At 30.2% G+C, this 19700-nt stretch overlaps 1 protein-coding gene across 7 annotated transcripts in view; it reads right to left on the bottom strand.

Moving 5' to 3' along the window:
* raw (NDT-like domain-containing protein raw) overlaps positions 1-19700 on the bottom strand; it is a 36937-nt gene that overhangs the window by 14560 nt on the left and 2677 nt on the right. Inside the window, exons 1-3 of one of the 7 annotated variants that reach the window (XM_089218692.1) lie at positions 17671-18126; positions 16244-16639; positions 15606-16035 (exon numbers count right to left, since the gene is read on the bottom strand). The exons of 1 other annotated variant lie outside the window; for it this stretch is intronic. In XM_089218692.1, the coding sequence (XP_089074818.1) occupies positions 15606-15850 (245 nt within the window). In that variant the 5' untranslated portion in view covers positions 15851-16035; positions 16244-16639; positions 17671-18126. Of the gene's footprint in view, positions 1-5811; positions 5954-15605; positions 16640-17670; positions 18127-19700 lie in introns of those variants that run through there. 5 more of the 7 variants (XM_089218690.1, XM_089218691.1, XM_089218693.1 and 2 more) reach the window with 5 other exon arrangements.

The raw sequence follows: 19700 nt of genomic DNA, 5'->3' as shown, positions 1-19700 counted from the left end.
AATTAATCACTCTCGCCTTTATTAATTTGTTTGTCTGATTTCTGTAGATAAATTGATTATACCTTCTGTTTTCATTATGAGTGCGTATCATTGGATTTTTTCTATTCATTTGTATAATATTAAATATGTATAACTTAAACAGGCACGTATAACGCATCTAAGCGTATAGCTTTGAAAACAGGATAATTTTTTACCATATAGTTATGCATCATAATATATTATTTTTGTGCCACAGTGGTTCCCCTTTTGTAATGATTTGCATGCTTACTAAATCGAATGACAATTTTATACACAACACATAATATAAATAGGTAGATGAAAACTTTTTGGAATTTATTAGTTTAGTTGGTTCATCAGTCTTAACTCTTAAGTAGGAACTCACAGAGACACACGGCGTGTTATGAAAATAGGTACACATTTCAACATAATACCTCGTTTGACTACACAGAGTGGGTGAAAACAATTATATATATAATACATAATATAATAGAAAGAAAACACCGACAAAATAACAAATGTATAATATAAAAATAAAATATGATCCGTGACATTGTAATATATATACATACACATCATATTATAATCATTCGTAAATAATATAGGTAGAATATCAGTATATGTATTAATCAACGGTTTTATATATTATATGTGTATACTATATTACCATACTCGTACCTACCTATAATTATATACTGCAGGCGTTATAAGCTATTATACAATATTTTTAAAAAAACTAACCAAAGATGTAATTATGATTTTAATAATTTACGTACTATATGTAGATAAGATAATAATTAATAGTTATAATTTGTAAAACTTGAAATTATAACTTTAGTGAAAACCTCAATAATTCAATCAAAATAAATATAAATAATTTTTTCGTTTTCGTACCGTGTCAGAAACTTTTTGTATGCTTATTAGTTATTACTTATTAGTTTAATTTATGAATACCAACATTTGAGCGATTAACTTTCGGATAGATACTAAACAAAACAAAATGTTTAGTCCAAAATAAGTAAGTACTAAGTACTAAAAAGGTAATTATATTCCAATAATTTGCTCTTAGTATTTTACCTTTCCAAAAAGATTTCAATCATACTCATAGTCATTACATTCAAAAGTAATAAAGGCAAATATTAAATTTGAAATAGGTCTTACATATTATATTACACTATTTTTACAATATATTTAATTATTATACATCTTTAAATTTGAATTCTCAACTTGAAAACAATAAAAGTATAGTTAGCTTTAAAAATACAAAAATTCAGAAATATATAGATAGTTTAGTTTATTCAAAAATCACAAACAATTTTACACACGACGAAATACGAAAAATCATCACCATGACACAATTTCAAAAGGTCGACTACCGAACTATGGCAACATACCAAAATTATTAAGGTACAACAATAAGATTCATAATGTAATATCATTCTAATTATGCAACTAATGATAAATAATCTTAGGTATACGTATTAAGAATAACTATATTAGATAAGCATCATAGGTATAATAAAAAATAAAGATTTATTTAAAATAAACACCTATGTTAACAGTTATGTAAATACAAATTTAGTACCAAATAATGACAATCACCATAAGTATTGTTTTTATTGATGTGAACTATTATGGTATATTAAACCTCAAAATAAAGGTTTCTACATTAATAAGTTATAAGACTATTATTACCTTTACTGTATTAATAAAAGTAAATAATTCTGAAAATGTCAGCGCGCTATTTGTTTTTTTACTCTGACCCAAGCGCAACAGGAATTTGTGATCAGCACATCTATTTTTATGTCGTTTGCATTAATATTGGAGTGAATTGACCTATTATAAACCATAAAGGTAGAACAGTATGTAGATCTCGTTATTGGCTTTAATTAATATTTTAAATTGGAATGTGAGTTATAACTATGTAAAATATTACAAATTTATAATTCCCATAATATTGTATTTTATTAGAACAGTGGCCACCGTATTAATAAGTTATATAGGTTTGACATGCTATATATAATATACCGTATGGTATTCAGTGTAGACGTGTAGGATTTTATTTTTCCAGCTCTACCCTTCATGGTCGTGCTCAAAGAAAGAAGATGGATAACAACATCGAGCGTAACAACTAATGTTGCTAAAGAGTGCCAAACACAAAATTACTTACTTATTATATTTATAGGAATATTTAGCGAAACAATTTTTTTTTTATCATGTACTACGATAAGAAGCCAATTTGACCAAATTTTATTACATTTTATGACGACTACTGCCAACTCTGGACTCGACGCATAACCTCTTTACGCGCAAAATCTCTCGAGACTTTTTTTTTATAGACAAATTATTGTTCATATAATTTATTTGCTCTTGGAGTGTACTGTTTGTTAATATTTTCTGTGAGTATCTATCCATTGTGATATCTCCTGAAATAATGGAGATATTATAATTCTGTTTTTTACATGACTCACAGGAGCAAGAACTAAAAATATTTCATATTTTAATTAAATTTAACATTTTTTAGTTGGTTTTTCTAAACATTCTGACGTTTCAACATTTTATTTTTATAACTTAATGATTTAAAAAAAAAAGGTGTTTTAAGAAAATTGTTGTACAACAATGTTGTAGATATAACAACAAATTATTAAGTAAGCCTTATCAGAAAACTAGACAAGATATATTATCAGAACATTAAAATTAATGATAAAGGTATTATTTAAAAAATTTTAATTTCTCTCGAAACCAAATAAAAATATATTCAAAATCGTGAGATTAATATAAAAATGAAATGTTGAAACATCAAAGTTTTCAGAAAAACAAACTATATATAACATGACTATCTTCTTTTTTAATAACTGAATAAAAAAATTATTTTTTAAGCTTTTTTACCATAACTTTAAATTAAAATATGAAATGTTTGTAGACTTTATCCTTTCGAGTCTTATAAATAAAACACAATTTTATACGATGTCTCCATTGTTTCAGAAAATATCGCAGTAGGTAAATTCTCACGAGACATCGTATATTTTTTTGGTTTCTATACGTGTAGCGTGTAGGGTAGATATAAATATAATATAGGTAGGTACTGTATAATATTATATTTATAAATTGTAAAACCGCGGTTTTTAAAATTGTTTGTCGAGTAAAAACTAAAAATATTATATTTAAAAAAATCACACAACTGTTTATGGATCTTCCACGTTCTACGACAAAAAAATTAGTATATTAGCAATATAATATTAAAAATTAAATTATTATAATCATTTTTAGAAGTACCGCCGTTCTACATAAAAAAAACAACCAACAATAACTCTACACATGTATAGATTTCCAAAAATGAATATGTTATTCATTAGTCAATGAAACAATGACCTCTCACGTCCGAGTGCGATGGACTGGACGAACGATGAATGAGTGTTCCGCATTATAAGCGAAATCCAGCAAAAGGAATGCCTATTGTTTCCGAGAAGGACAGAGCTATTGGCTAAGACAGTAAACAAATTTTATAATAATATATTAAACTACATTTTAACAAAAAACTGAAACAAAAATATAGTGTCAAATGTATAGAAATTTGAATAGCTTATGCCTCATATTTTAATTATAATACAAGGGACATGAAGGCCGGCGGGCAGTGATATAATTATTTCAAGTTTAAACAACTTGTGGACATTTTGAAGGTATACAAAATAAAAAATTTAAGTTTACTTATGAAATTTTGGTAACCTAACACTTTTAACTGTTTATAATTTCAATTTAACTGTCCGAATTTTTACATGTGTACAAAAATACTTGCAAAATTATTTTCAAAACAATTATACTTAAATAAATTGCTCCAAAAATCCATAATGAGTAATCACCCAACACTTAACATTGTCAATAGGCGAATCTATTATAATATAAGATATTATCTTCCATCATAAACTTCATAAACGTCTTATACGTAAATAAATAGATTATGTTTTGTCCAAACTTATATGCTCAGTAGTGACAATATTAAAAACTGGACAATATAATACATTAATTAATCGGTTAACGTTTAAAAGATTTTATCATTTTATTATTATGTATTTTAATGTTTTAATCCCATACCTATACTACGATAAGCAATATATGTGTGTTTTATATTATTATTATTATTACTAATAATTTATTATAGGTATTATTTTTATTGTTATTATTATATTACTTATCTTTATACCCTGTCACTTATAACTTATAAGTTATAATAAGACTAAAATAAAATTGAAAATTGAAAATGTCTTTAAAATATAGTTCAAAAAGAAAAAATTTTTATAAAATGGAGGCATGACATTAAGAAAATTCTAGCAAAAACATTTTGTAAGAATTTCAAGTATCAGTGATTAATAGTTTTTTAAAAACAACAAAATAAAAAAATTGTTAATTTACTCCTTACGGGTGAATTCTGTAAACATTTTATAAGTTTATATAATAATAACACTCGTAAAAATCAGTTTTCTGGTAAACTTATAGTTCGTCAAATATGGAAAAAAATCTTTTACTACATTCTAAAATCATAAATACAACTTTTAAGAATGTCTAACTCAAAATGGTAAATTAATAATTTTTTGCCATTGTAACGAATTCCAGAAAAATTCTTACTGTAAAAGCTTCTAAAAAAAATATCTATGAATTGGTATATGAAAAAGTTATAAAAAGCCTTGTATTAAATTTTTATACTATTATTGACATTCATAGAAAGAAAATTGAAAATCCATGTGTCTATATAATTAGATAACGCAAAAAGAGTCAATCTATTTTGAAATTGATATATTTTATGGAAGATGGTCAAGTCATATAAACATTTAGTAAAAATTTAGAGTATCTACTACAATGGTCATTGTTTTTGAGTTACTGGAAAAAAAAAATTTATTTTTTCGAAAACTAACTTTGTATAATTTTTTTTTCCTTTTCTTTTGTTTCTTCAAAGTTTTTGAAAAATACTCGGCATTTTTTATTTGATCCGATAAAAAGTACAAATTATTATATACTAAATCTAATTTTCAATCATAGAAATTATTGTCTTTTAAGGTCCTTTAAAATTGAAAATTGAAGCATTTTTTTGACTAACTTTCATGTATACAGACACAAAAAGTAAAAAATAATATAATAGTAAAAGCAATACATTCATCGGAGCCGGATCAGAATCTAAATGTGAAGAGAAGCATTGCTTTTTGACGTAAGGATCATAAAATAAAACTTATACATTGAATGTATAAAAATTTGCAGAATTATATAAAAAATACCTATATCCTTTACATTATTAACATGTTAAATTTTTAATGTTAAACATGATTTTTATTTCAAGGATTTTCTGTCACATACAGCTATAAAATTGATATTTATTTATACAGCGTACATGACTTTGGCTAGTATACTATTAATATTTTCTATAACTCCATCGTGAATGCTTTCAACAGTCTTCCAAAATTAATCTGGTGTTTGGCAATTCTATTGGACCTTGAATAAACTGACAAATATACAACTCTTTTCATATAAAATCTTTCCATTGAACATTATAAACTACCTTTATGATGAAAACATTGATTATAATAAAATTTAATACAAACACAATTTAAAATGATAATCTACACAAAACTTTTTTTTAATAGTGTTATGTAATATGCAAACTATAAGTGATTGAAGAATATATTATATGTACGTATTTGTTATAATATTATTTATTTTAAAAAAAATGAAAATTTTTATGCAAAACTGAATTACATTTTGTCATGAAAATATTAAATATTACTAGTTATTAGTCTATAACCTAATAATAACCCATCTACTCACCTGTGCATTTAAAAATTATCGAAAACGACGGAAACCAAAGTAAGACGAAATCACACACATATATATATAATATAATTTACTAATTAATTAATTACTGAATAATTTAAAGAATTCGTAATAGTTTCCATCATAATATACTTTAAATTACTTTATTATGCAGCAAATAATATGTAAAACACACATATTTTGTCATACTTGCCGAAATAGATTTTTTTTTTAAATTTTTTTGCTGTCGACGGAAAAAAAAATGTTATAATAATAAAACAAGTTACACTGGTTATGTACGTGAATATTTATTTTTAATTTACTTTTTATTATTTATTTTTTAATTGGTCGTTATCGAACTATAAATTAACTATCACTACTGTTGTATTCTTCGAATCGTCATCATTATAAACACAGTGATAAATAAATAATTACGAAAAACAAAAAAAGTCACGTGACATGTGTTTAACATCAACTCTTGTCCATCAATATCATAATGGTTACGAAATAGGTACATACCGCGAATCGCGATAGTTGTACAACGCGGTTGTAAACAGTCCGAATCACTGTAATAATATGCTGATTAAAATAGACTAGTTACGCTGACTGATCTGAAGACGCGTGTTAAGAACCGGTTGTCCGGTGGTAGGAGGCAGTGAATGTATAATTAAAACGTGTAAATATCAACAAAATAATATATTTCACGTTAAAATGTAATAATACACACGATGAGTGTGTGTGTGTAGTGTGTACAGTGTACACGGCATTATAATATTGTATCAAAAAGGAAACGACCACATCGGCATTTGGTACATCACGGTAAAGTTATTTGGTGCAGGATCGCCTACGGATCGGCTCAGGTCGTGGGATTAGGGGGGCCGGACCGAGGAGTCACACATATCGGGTGGTAGGCAGAGATAAACGGCACATACAGACTGGTCCATTAAAAACCGTAGATCAACACACACTTTCGGTCAATTGAGAAAAAAAAAGTTTATAAGAAGTTTTTTCTAAAATTTGAAATCAGATACCAATCATTCTACAGTATACATTACAATATTGAATATATTGAATATAGATACAAAGGTGTTAGTCTACTGTTTTATTAGATTTTTCTAAAATTGTGTTGTAAAAAAAACCAAATATTAAATGAATAATTTTTGTTATTTAAAAACATTTAAAGCCTAAGACAAAAATGAACAATGGCTTAAATGCTTGAAAATTCAAAAAATAATTATTTGTCACTAAATTTTAGAAGATTTTGACTGCTTAATATTAATAAGAAGTGTTTTGAAAAAAAAATGCAATATTATGAGTGTTTCATTGAGTTGTATAAAAATATTTATTATAAATCACAAAAATTGTTTTGAAAAATCAGTTAAATATATCACTCTGTATATCGTATAGGTACCTATATGCTTTTATTTATTCATGTATATAATATGCAAACACACACACACTACTCGTGCCTACACATGCAGGACATGTGGGCTGAGTATTTCTGGTAGGGTACGCACGCACTTAAGCGTGGGTTAGACTGAATGCTCGACAGAGGAACCCACCTGATGATGATGATGATTTGTTTTACTGAAACGCGCCGACAGACACGTTGGAACCGAAGACGGCACCTGTGGTTTGAAGGCAGCAGCCGTATTAGATAGGAGCCCACTCACATTTTAAAATGGAAACTTCAAATTTACTACAGCCGTCACTTGTGTTAATCTGTTGTCTCGTATTAATGCAATATATTTTACTTTACACACATTTTTAATAACCATACTAATAATTCTTAATTTATTGAAAATGAAAAATGTAATTCGAATAAATACACACTGCGTGGGCCAATTTTGAATTCTATGAACATTAATCGTTTTACGGAATCGCCATACGAAATAATAATAATAAAGTTTATAAGGAATAAAATCATTATATTTTTTATAAAAATATTTTTTTTCATATATATTTTATATTTTTTATGTAATAATATTGTTAAACATAACACAAGTTATACAAAATGATATAATGAACGTAAATGTTAATATTTTTTGTTTAAATATATTTTATAGTAATTTATTCGAAACAGATATATTTCATTAAGTGTATTGTAACATGTTTGAATACTTCATAAATCATAAATCATTATTACTTGTTATATTCGTTCATTTAAAAAACAAAATGTAAATATTATTTACTGGTAATAATAATAACTAATCCTTATGAATGATGAGACTTTAATGAAGATGTATATGTAGTACCTACCTGGTTACAGGTAACTGCAAAATATAAAAATGATATAAATATATCATGAAAATATGACATCATTATTGCTGTAAATATACCGAGCTGCAAGTAAGCGTATGATTTTATTGAAAGTTCAGATGTTAATCAAACTCAAAATGACGTCAATCATGTTACATAAAAATAAATGACTAACACACAGAATATATATAATTATTAGATATTGAATTATAGCGATGGTTTATTTCCTTCTAGGGTTTCTCCAATTACTACTATTTGACAGAAGTGAATATAGATGAGAAACTTTAAATAAAAAAATTGCCCTACCTAAGCATTTAAGTATATATTTTTTTATTATTTGGAAGTCGGGATTAGAAACAACGAATTTCAATTTTGTTTTCAGATGTGGAGAAGATTCTGTGAGAAAAAATAGGTAACACTCTGTATGCAACTGTATTTTGGTCAGTCTGGCGAGTTTCAACCGCTCAAAACTTGCGTAAATGTACTACAACTGATGTCAGAGCGAATTAAAAATAGGCATTTGTATGTGTGTGTTGTTTGCCTTGGAAAGCATCTGCTAGTTATTTCTTTTTTTTTTAACGTTTCTTGACGAATACGGATGGCTGTAATAATAATATAGTTGACGTGTCGATCTCGTGCGCGTGCGTAACTGACATTATAAAACTAATAGAAAATAGTGTGAACTCGGCATAAATAATAAATAATAATATAAAATAAAATTGTTTAGTATAATATACGATGACAAAATCGTTTTTCAGGTCATCTCGCTTATCGCTCCCTCGAATTGCACGCGATTCATGTATATGACGCGACACGGTAAATTAAAACCATTATTATGTTATTACATGTTACATATAACTAGCATCATTAATTATGTTTAGTCAAGTACGCATTCATCATAAGTACCCACTATAATTATTTAAGTCAATTAAAAAAGAAGTTCTAAATATGAGTTATTATTTTATTTTATTTCTAATAGGAATGATATCTTAAAATACGTAGATAATCAAACAATATCCAATGCGAGAAAGACTTATACGATCGTTACAACAACAGCCGCAAGAGGACGCCACGCCCGCATGTGCTGTCTGCGTTGTACAAACGTACAACGTATCAAAACTGTTTTGAGCGGGACAACTTTAATCCCTTTGTATTTATCACAGAATTACCACACCGCATAGGGAAGAACTTTATCTGTGACCTAGTGTTTTTATTTTTTCTAATTTATCTAATTCTCTTAAACTGATAACTTAAATTGTATTTGTGCTATTCAAAAAAACAGCTTTTGCTATGTTGTATGTTTGTAAGACGGATACAACACATACGGATGTGGCATCCTCTACAGTTTGCATATTCAACGGTATAACTGTATAAGACGAAATAAGTAACCTGCAGGCTGCAGCTATAGACGTTATCTATACCCACCTTTTTTTTAACAACTTTATGAGGGTTGAACTGTTTACAGATGTCGAATACGAGTTGCTAATTATGCAGCATTGTTAATTGATAACAATAAAAAACTTTCATTCAGTTTAGTAGATTGGAGACTGTTGTCCTTGGGACTTGTATAATAATATGTGCAATTTATTAACAGTATACAGGGTCCAGCCAGTAATATTACCTATATTATTGACGGTGATAAGACAATAACGATCCTCCCTTAGTATCTATACCCACCAGATATGCCTTATTCATGCATTGAACGATTGTATTAAAGTATAATTCAAATCCTCAATAAGTAAAATAAATAAGTCTCCAACACGCCATATTGGATAGGTAGTAGTGTTGAAGTGTGCGGTTATGCTAAAAAGTACAAAATAAGAAAATTCTAGAACTTAAATACCTTGTAGAGGGGGGGGGGGGGGGGTCAAGGTATAATAAAATAAAATTGTTGTATAACTAGATCGATAGATGATTTATTTAAGAAACGGTTGACACCTGCAGAAGCACTACTGTAATATAGTTGTATAGAGCTGAGTATTTTTTTTAATTGCACTATTATACATATATTAGGTACCACCAATACCATTTTCACAACCACATTTGTAGGGCATAAATATTTTCGGTAATATTGTTCCAGTTAAACTTTCGTTTTCAAATATTTTAACTGAACAATCAGTAACAATTATAAGCCTCGTGAAATTGAGGACTTTACCATATAAATCCGGATATTAAGAGCGCGAAACTCTTGTACTTGGCATCATTAACGTGCTAATAGGCCAATGGGAAAGGAAAGGCTTGTCTGCATATATGTATACCAACTAAATTGCCTTGATTGTTGTCAATATAGTTAGCGTTCTAGTTGATTATCTCTAACTGTGATCCTGGCAGACATATATATAACAAATCATGGTGCAGCTTTCTTAGGATCACGTTGTAGATGATGTTTTAAGTACGATTCAAGGTAAACTGACAATTTGTACTATCTATTGTTTGAGTTGCATACCGCGGAGTAAATAAATTGGTAACAATCTATCGCGGATACCTTGTACGGTGATATTAAATTGGTAAAAATCGATAATGGACACTTTGTACGGTATAAATAAGCCGGAAAATATATTTTACAAGATAAGATAAAATCAAATTGCTCAAAACTTTAATCGCGAATCGTGATTGCGTTTGGTAACACAGTAGATAAGTACAGCATAATAATATATACACTCTGAAAACACCACCAAACCAAACTTACCAAACTTACTTCAAAACTAAATTCAAAAATGTGTTCAAAAGTGACATGTACGAGTAAAGTTACTACAAAGCTTTATGAACCGATGAGTTATAACTTACAACGGTAGGTACTCGTCTAATATGCTACTTATTACCATAAAATGGTATCTACCAAAAAACTGGCTGCATACTAGTTGCGGTCATGACGATTTTTGAGATAAACAGATATAACAGTTGCGGTCACGCCAATTTAGGTAATATCTTAATTGCGGTCATAGCTTTATTAACTCCAATTCCAGGCGAAATGTATATTATACGATAAACATATTTTTCGATATAATGTACACAGCGTTTATAAATAAAATAGATTAAATTGTATACTCCGATCATAGTTTCAAATATTCGAATAATTTAAACATAAGTATCAACATTTTTAACCATACCTACACAATAAATAATAGTGTGTAGACTGTAGACAGTCCTAAGTATGTTATATTTTCGATATAAATGGGAAGGAAAATGTTGATTGATACATTTTTCTAAATTAAATAAATAAACGAAATATTAATTTCATATTTAATTATTATATAAACTATATTAACTATATTATATTATATTATTTAGTATACTTAGTTATTATTATTTGAGTGACTGCAACTATATGTAACCTTTTTGATGGGTGACCGCAACTAGTATGTAACCTTTTTGAGGGGTGACCGCAACTAGTACGTAATTTTTGATTATGACCGCAACTAGTACACAACGAAAAAACTGTATGCGTGTAGTATGCTACCTACCTTAGTTGTTTTTATTTTATTTCATTTTACTACAGGAAAGTACATTTGAGTCATTAAGATAAATAACATATTATAGCAGTTGCACAAAATTATATCTTAATAGCCATTATGAATAATGATATCTGATCCACCAAGACCCATGATAACTTACTGTTAGATATATTATTTTAACAATAATATAAAATGAAATAGAACTAGGATCAATTATTTATTCAGATCAATGGCGAACATATAGTACCTTAAAAGATATAGGTTGTCATTACGAAACCGCCAATCCTTCCGAGTTTTTTGTTGCTCCTACAACGGGTAATCGGTCAAAAAGTCCATATAATATACAGTAGGATTAAAAATGCTCATAACTCACTTAAAAATTGAATTATCGTAAAAAATCATCGTACAAACACAGATAATGTTCTTACCATCAAGTTTCATAATAGGCTGATTCACTGTAATTTTTAAACTAAAGGAGCTACAAGTGTTCTGCTGAGCGTAAATTTGGTATATTACGCACTGGTAAGACGGAGACAACAAATACCACAGTTACGTACTCTTAAGCAGTGACCTATCTTATTTAAAAATGCTGCTATTGTAAACTCGTTATTAACAATCTTTGTACATAAATATTGTAATTTTAAATTTTTTTCTAATCCATAGTTATTTTTTCTTACGGGTTCCATATTATGTAATGATATTTTAGCTTTATCTACCCCCACTTCCTCACGAAATGTTTTAATCAGCTTCCCAGGACCGGCTTTATTTACGATCCATGAGTACGGCGGCACAAGGGTGCTAAAATCAGGGGAGCGTGTGGTTGCCTGCTTATATATATATATAAAAAGAGGGTAAAGGGCGCCAAAATAATACTTGCGCTGAAAAAGCTAGAGCCGGCCCTGTAGCTTCCAAATTATCGGATGACTATGGTGTCCGATTCAATGCGCAAAACTATTGTTCCAGCTTACACAAATATTATTTGTACGGTGTCTAGAGTGTAATGTTGTAGCCTGGTGTACGTTCCATGTTTCAAGGGGGTACAATGGCTTATTCCGTCTGAATTTTGAAACCCCGACTTTCCTATATGTTCCAGTAACATATGTCGCATCAAAATAGTCAATTCTATCTGTATTGTCGGGTGCACAAATTTAACTCAAGTACTTCAAGCCTTCAATCACTTTGTGATTTGTTTATGATGAACCGTATATGCATATCCGTTATAAATAATTTTTTTTTCTTTTATTACAAAAACTTTTATTTCAACCTCCATCTCGACTAAATAACGTCTATAAGGATACACTGACTAAGTGACAAATTAAATTTATAATTCACGTCCGCTAAGTCCCCATGAAATCGATTATATCGATGAGATAAATGTAGGTAAATGATATTATAGGTACCTACATATATATATTATAAATAGTATGATATTGTAAACGTGGTAATAATATTGATTAACGCTATTGTAGCATGTAGGTCGTATGATATTATAGTAGATAAACTGTAGACGTACGGCTGCGATAAACTTTAGATCCATATCTTTAGTGGATTTCCGTAATATTTTTGTTAGTTATTAGAAACAATAAGAAATAAGAAAATATAAAAAAAAAGTACAATAATATAATAGGTAAAAGTATAACAATTACATTTTTAAATAAATAATAATTATATATCAACTGACTATATACACAATATTACATATGTATACCTTGTAAGAAACTTTTATTTAAAAAAATAGTGAATTTACAATCTATACAATGGTATAATAAGTAAGTGTGTGATGACAAAATAACAAAATAACATTAATTACATAAAAGGAGCAGCACATGTGTATAGGTACCTATATAATAATATTATATAATATTATAAGGTACATTATAATTATAAATGAAAATTAAATAAACAATTTTTATTTTCGGACTTTTTGTTCGACAATAAAAATGCGTTCGGACTTTTTGTCCAGCAATCAAAAAATGAATCCGGACTTTTTGTCCAACTATTTTTGTTGGAATGATGTGAAAATAGTATATAATGAATAATGATATATAATAACGTATTGCAATATTATAAATTACTTGACAACGGTAAATTAATAAATTATTTAGTAATATATTTTTGTTAATTTGTTATTATTTTACGGTAGCATACTACACCAACGAAGTAGCTATAGAGAGCATATTAGACGAGTACCCTTATAACTTATAATTCATATTTATCATTTTTTTTTTTTATGTCATAGTATAAATTATTTACAAAATGGACTGATTATAACCACGATTCGAGTGATAAAACATTAAAGTTGAATGAAAAGTTATGCTCAGAAGTTCACGTTTTACTCCGTTAGCTTAGAAATTAGAGTGAATGGACCTACACTGAAAAAAAAACCATTAGTATTATTAACAAGATTCTATTGTTAGCTGTTAACAATCCTAAAAATTGTCACCTCAATAACATTATGTCACCGTAACAAAAATAATTGTTCAATTAAGAACGATATTATCAAAATTATTATTTTAATATTTATTAAATTAACAATATATTATTAAAACTACAATTTAAATCTGATAAGAATCAAATGTTTGGTTTATGGATAATTACTGATTTTGATTCTATTAATAATCTATGCATGGTCTGGTTTTTTTTATAAGCAACAACAATCTTTTCATCGTGATAATTAATTGTTAACATGACAATATTTTGCAGCTCGCGGAGACGTGGACACAATTATAATTTATTATTTGGTCGTTGGCCGTTGCGACTTGCGTATAGTTGTCTTAACGTGTTTCAGTTATTCCTATTACTTATTGTTTTTATTATTTTTCAAGTTGATAGTGTTGTGCTAGTGAATTTATGTAAACTTAAAACTAAAAATTCGAATCATAAAGACATAAGGTAAGTACGTAAGTATTTAAATTGTATGAAATAAAATGATTTGTTATATGTGTCAATCGGATATTCATAATTGGAAAGCATTAGTTACTCATTTTAAAATTTTTCATTTTCTTAAATCTGATAGTACTTACAAATGTGGCGAAGAAAACTGTACACAAACCTTTCAATGTTTAGGGTCTTTTAAAAGACACATATGATTATTAAACATACTTCTAATGAAACTGAACCTAACAACCCTTCACACTTTGAATATTATTAAACGAACATTATCTATGCTCTCTCGTTCTATTTTTTACGATATTTTAATTTTTAAGTGGGTTAAGAATATTATATCAAGGGTAAAATATTGGAGAGATCACATGCAGGTGCAACGCCCTCTTAACTATTAAATCGTTAAATTATTATATTATATCAAGATATCATCGAAGTGGTTGTACTACAGAATAGCCAATTTCGAAAAATTCTCTGTCCGGTCCAATTTTGTGGAATGAAGTAGTCATAAATTTGCACAACATTATGACGTATTCAATCCAATATACGTGAAGCAATATTTTCAAAATATTTAGATATGTTTATTAGGTTATAATATTAGAATAAAATAACTTAAAAATAAAATTCAAAATCTTATAGTATTAATTTAACCTAATATAGTAATAATAGTGAGTATAATATAAATTAGTTTAATTTTGATCAAATTCATGTTTATAAGAATATGGTTATGATAAATTTATGCTCATACCTCATCATGGTAAATTATCATTGACGGTTAAAATTAGCTTACATCAAATTTAGAAAAAAACAAATATTAACTACTCCCTTGTGGCCCTGTCATTATTTTCATATTTTATAATACATAATTACAATCATAAAAATGTCAGAGACTAAATTAAATTTTTGAGAGAGTACCTACTACAGATTTGGAAAAAAAAACGAACGGATATTAAAGATTCGAATTTTACCTCAGCTTTTACCTGAAGGAAATAAGACACACATTTTAATCAAATAGTCCAACTAATAATATTTTTTGAAGTGTTCAAGTCTTGTAGTGTTTGATTTCGATAACAATCCTGTTGTGTTCGTCAAAACATTTCACCTCAGTGGCTCATTATTTTTTCTTTTTAAATGAACCATCGCAACCATAGTCAAATGAGATTTCTATTAAAACGACATTTACCGGTTGGTTCTCGTTTGTGAAAAGTTTACCTGTAAATTCTGGACGATCTCTTGGCGGTGAACGAGTGTTGCCGAGACGGCTGCCAAGCGCCGGTGGTCACCATCATCATGTCCCTTTCTGTTACAGCCGAACAACTCCTCCTGGCTGGCTGCACCGCACGCCACCTGACGCCAGGCTGCTGATGTTGATGCTGCTGTAGCAACACGGCCGTCGTCGACCGCCTCCGTCGCTGTTGTTGTTGTTGTTGTTGTTGATGGTGGTCGTTGCTGTCCATAGAACGTTTGCGTCGCGTTCACTGGCGCGTCTTGCAGCGAATCATCGTGACGTGATAGCGGGCGCAGCAGTCGTAGCAGCAACAACTACGACGAGGCCATCGTCACCGCCTCCGCCGAACGGGCGGGATTCGGACCGTCGGTAAAAGCCGCCACTTCCGCCGCTGTCACCGTCGAAACGGTTACGCTGAAACGTCGTCGGTATAAGATACCATGGTATAATAAATGCGGTAAACGAAGCACGCGCGGTCCTCCCTTAGTGATTTTTTCTATTTCGAACACGATGGCAGCACGGAGAAAGGCGTTTACCACGTGATTACCATTACGTTGAAATAGGTAAATTACTTGGTACGATATTATTATTTTGTTTTGATATTATTATTATTTGACTGTACGTGATAATTATGAATAGTCCGTGATATTGTCCACTAATTGCGTTCAGCGTTGTTCCGACTTCCTGTGCGACACGATAGTTCAAACCCCGTTATCGTTTGCGTCCGTACTCCGTACTCCGTACACGCGCACTGTACAATACCGTTCACCGTTCACTATTCTGTTTTTGATTAAAAATGTGCGCAGTTGTGACGGACGACGGGTGTATGGCGCTAAATGGACAGAGGTGGTGGAGAACGTGATTAAGCAGCAGGTGGTAGTGGTGGTGGCGATGCATGTGTGAGGAAAACCGCGTCTAATGACGATAATAATATTACAATCGCGATAAAGTATTATGTAAACAACTCGATTGAGAAAAACATCACGAATCTATTGTTTGCCTTTCTACCGAAATCAGCCTGAAACGAATAAAAATCGGAGAATTTGGGTAAGCCCGTCTTGCAACAGAAAGTTAAAAACAGATGAGACGATGTTGTAAGTTAGCACCTATACAGTTAAGAGGATGCTATACATAGTACATCCTCATGTATTGTCTCCACCTTACAAATGTAAAACATGGCAAAAACTGTTTTGCACGGGAAAAAACTACTCAATCTGTAATCGAAGCTAAGCAACCAAATTTTCACACCATAAAAAGGAGAATATTTACAGTGCAACATTGTTTTTATTTTTTCGATATCAAAACTAAAAAAAAGGTATTCAAGTTTGAAAAACTCAAAAATAATGAAACCTTAAACAAGAAGAAAATTCGTTCTGAAAATTCTATATGAGATAGGTATCACACTAAATAGTAAATAGTATTTATAATAGTCGCTGGATAGGCACGTGCACGTATATGTTAGATGATTTTGGAAATCGTTTTTCAGTGACTTGTTAAAATAAATCTAATGGTAAATCATTGGTTTGGAATTTAAAAGCAATAATAGGACAGCGGTGATTTAACATACTGACAACGAGGGCATTGGTCTTCCACCTCACCAAGAGCCTTCTTTTACATCATCATTAATGTTGTTATAAGTATGATATAACTTGCATTAGTCAAATTAAGAAATTTATTGAACACGAATAAATGTAAAAAAAAAAAATATTAAAAAAATCTAGCTCCCCTGGTATCTGTGGAAGAGGTGTAAGGCACGATCGTGCTGTACTAATCGACGTAATAGTATAATATTCAACCGGCATAATAATTTACATATTTTATTTATTTTACATTTTATTGTTTACAGATTTACAAGGGGGTCACGTGTCATGACGTGTTCTGTCGAACACACGACGGCGTCGCACGTGAGCGTGATTTATTATTATTATTGATGATATTCGCCGCGAGTCCGCGAAGTCTAAACAAAATGCGCATTTGGTAATACACTAAAACGTGAGGGATTAAAATGAAATCACACCAGGTACGATAACGTGTTTGAGTGTTACTCACCTCGAGTAGTGCAGCCATTAATGAACGTATATTACACACTTATAATATTAACATCGGATAATAATATATGGAAGAGACGTCGATTTCAAATCGTTTTGTCCCCGAGAATAGTATTGCACAATATGCCGTTATTTCCACTAGTTACCACGCGCCGCCTCCGACGACGGAGGTGATCATAATATTATTATAATTACGACAACAACAACAACAATAATAAACAACAACAACACCGTCACCACTGAGCTTCAGAAAATGATACAATAAACCTAATATTATTATAAAATTGATAGTCGTCTCACTTGTTGGTCTTCAAGCGATATTATAATAATATTATATTTTATAGAACGACAACGATAATTAATATATAATAATATTCTGTTCACGATTATACTCGTCCGTCGCGTTGTACCATACCGCACGACGACGACGACAACAACAACTGAACAACGGCTGGTTACTTACTGCTATTACGTGCGGTAACAACTGGTATAAGCACAACGTTGTAAAAGGTGCGGCGCACCGATGCAACTACTGGTGGTGGTGACTGGCGGATGGCTGTTGTGCAACGTGCGCGGGCGGGTGGCGGTTTCGGTAATCCTTTTAGCTCGGGCAGCCGCGTGCCCGCGTGTATGCGCACGCAGCATCAGTGTATCACTGGGTGGTGAGGAGTGTCGATTGTGCAACGTTATTATTATTATTATCATTATTCTCTTCTCCCGGCGGCGGCGCGATTGTCGTAGTTGGGTTCTTAAAATACTCGCCACCGCGTAGGCGAGTAGGTATTTGCGGCAAACACCTATAAACTAACATTAAAAAATAGTCTATAGGTCTATAATTTGCGCACGTTGTCCAGGTTCGTTCGGTTAGGTCCCTCTCTTGTATCCGACGGGCCACAACGGCATGTCGGGTGACAGCGAAAACAAACCCGAGACCAGATGATTACGTTCACGGGGAAAATTGACTGTGTAACGATCTAAATAATATTATTATCACGTGATGTGATATTTGAACAGAAAAAAGTACGCGTTTGATACATTAACAAAGGAATGATTTTGATAAAACTGATATTTAATGTTGTATTAAAAACGAAATACGCATCCGTGTAGACATCTTAAATAAATTATCATAAGTGAGACCAGTGCTCAAATATGCTGTGAGTCCACATATTGCATTCGCAATACGCCAAACAATGTTCTCCGATAATCAATTATTACAATTACTAATTACCATTTTTAAATACACAATAAAAAAACACATCAATATTTTACCATAATAATACAGTACTTATCATACTCATTTAATAGCAAATTAGTCTAGGACGTCACATCAATCAACTCAGCTACTATTTAGACAACTCGGAGGATGTCAGAGAGTCAAACGACTCAAACTTTTGAAATCATACGACTTATTTTGATAAAATATCCAATAAGATGGCAATTCCCAACCCATGGGCAGGGGCCCACTTGTTGGTTGCGAGCAATGTACTAACTAAGCTGCAAACACTGGTCAGGCGTGTATGCTAAGAGTCTGACAATTTTTATTGAAATTAACATTGAGATTTTTATATGACTTTAATGGTTTTATACACGTTTATATTTCTTCTACCGTCTTATTTGTGTGTGTGTGTGTTATTATTTTATACCTGTATGTCAGGTAAGCGGGCCTCAATGTTTTTTTCGCTGTATACCAATTGAGTCCCTATACCTGAAGGGGAAAAAAATTATATACTAATTGAGTCCCGGGTACAAACGAGATATATACTGATTGAGCCCGGGGTTAGGAAACTAATAGTATACGAATTGAGTCCGAGGATTATTTTGAGTAAAATATAAAATCAACCATCCGAGTCCATTTTTATGACTTTCATCAGATAATATAGTAACATATTATTATACTATAGGCCGGGAATTTTAGATTTTATTTCTATCGTCGCTAGTATAATAATTACCGATATCTATTGATATTGTTCATATCAACTTGGATTTTTTTTTTTATTATATTACACACTTTAGTTTACGAGGTACATCAAG

Source organism: Diuraphis noxia, unplaced genomic scaffold (assembly GCF_037042655.1).
Source record: "Diuraphis noxia isolate RWA-SAM2 unplaced genomic scaffold, SU_Dnox_SAM2 contig0002, whole genome shotgun sequence".
NCBI classification, from domain to species: domain Eukaryota; kingdom Metazoa; phylum Arthropoda; class Insecta; order Hemiptera; family Aphididae; genus Diuraphis; species Diuraphis noxia.
Note: the sequence above shows the minus strand (reverse complement) of the source record. Positions and strands in the feature narration are given on the sequence as shown.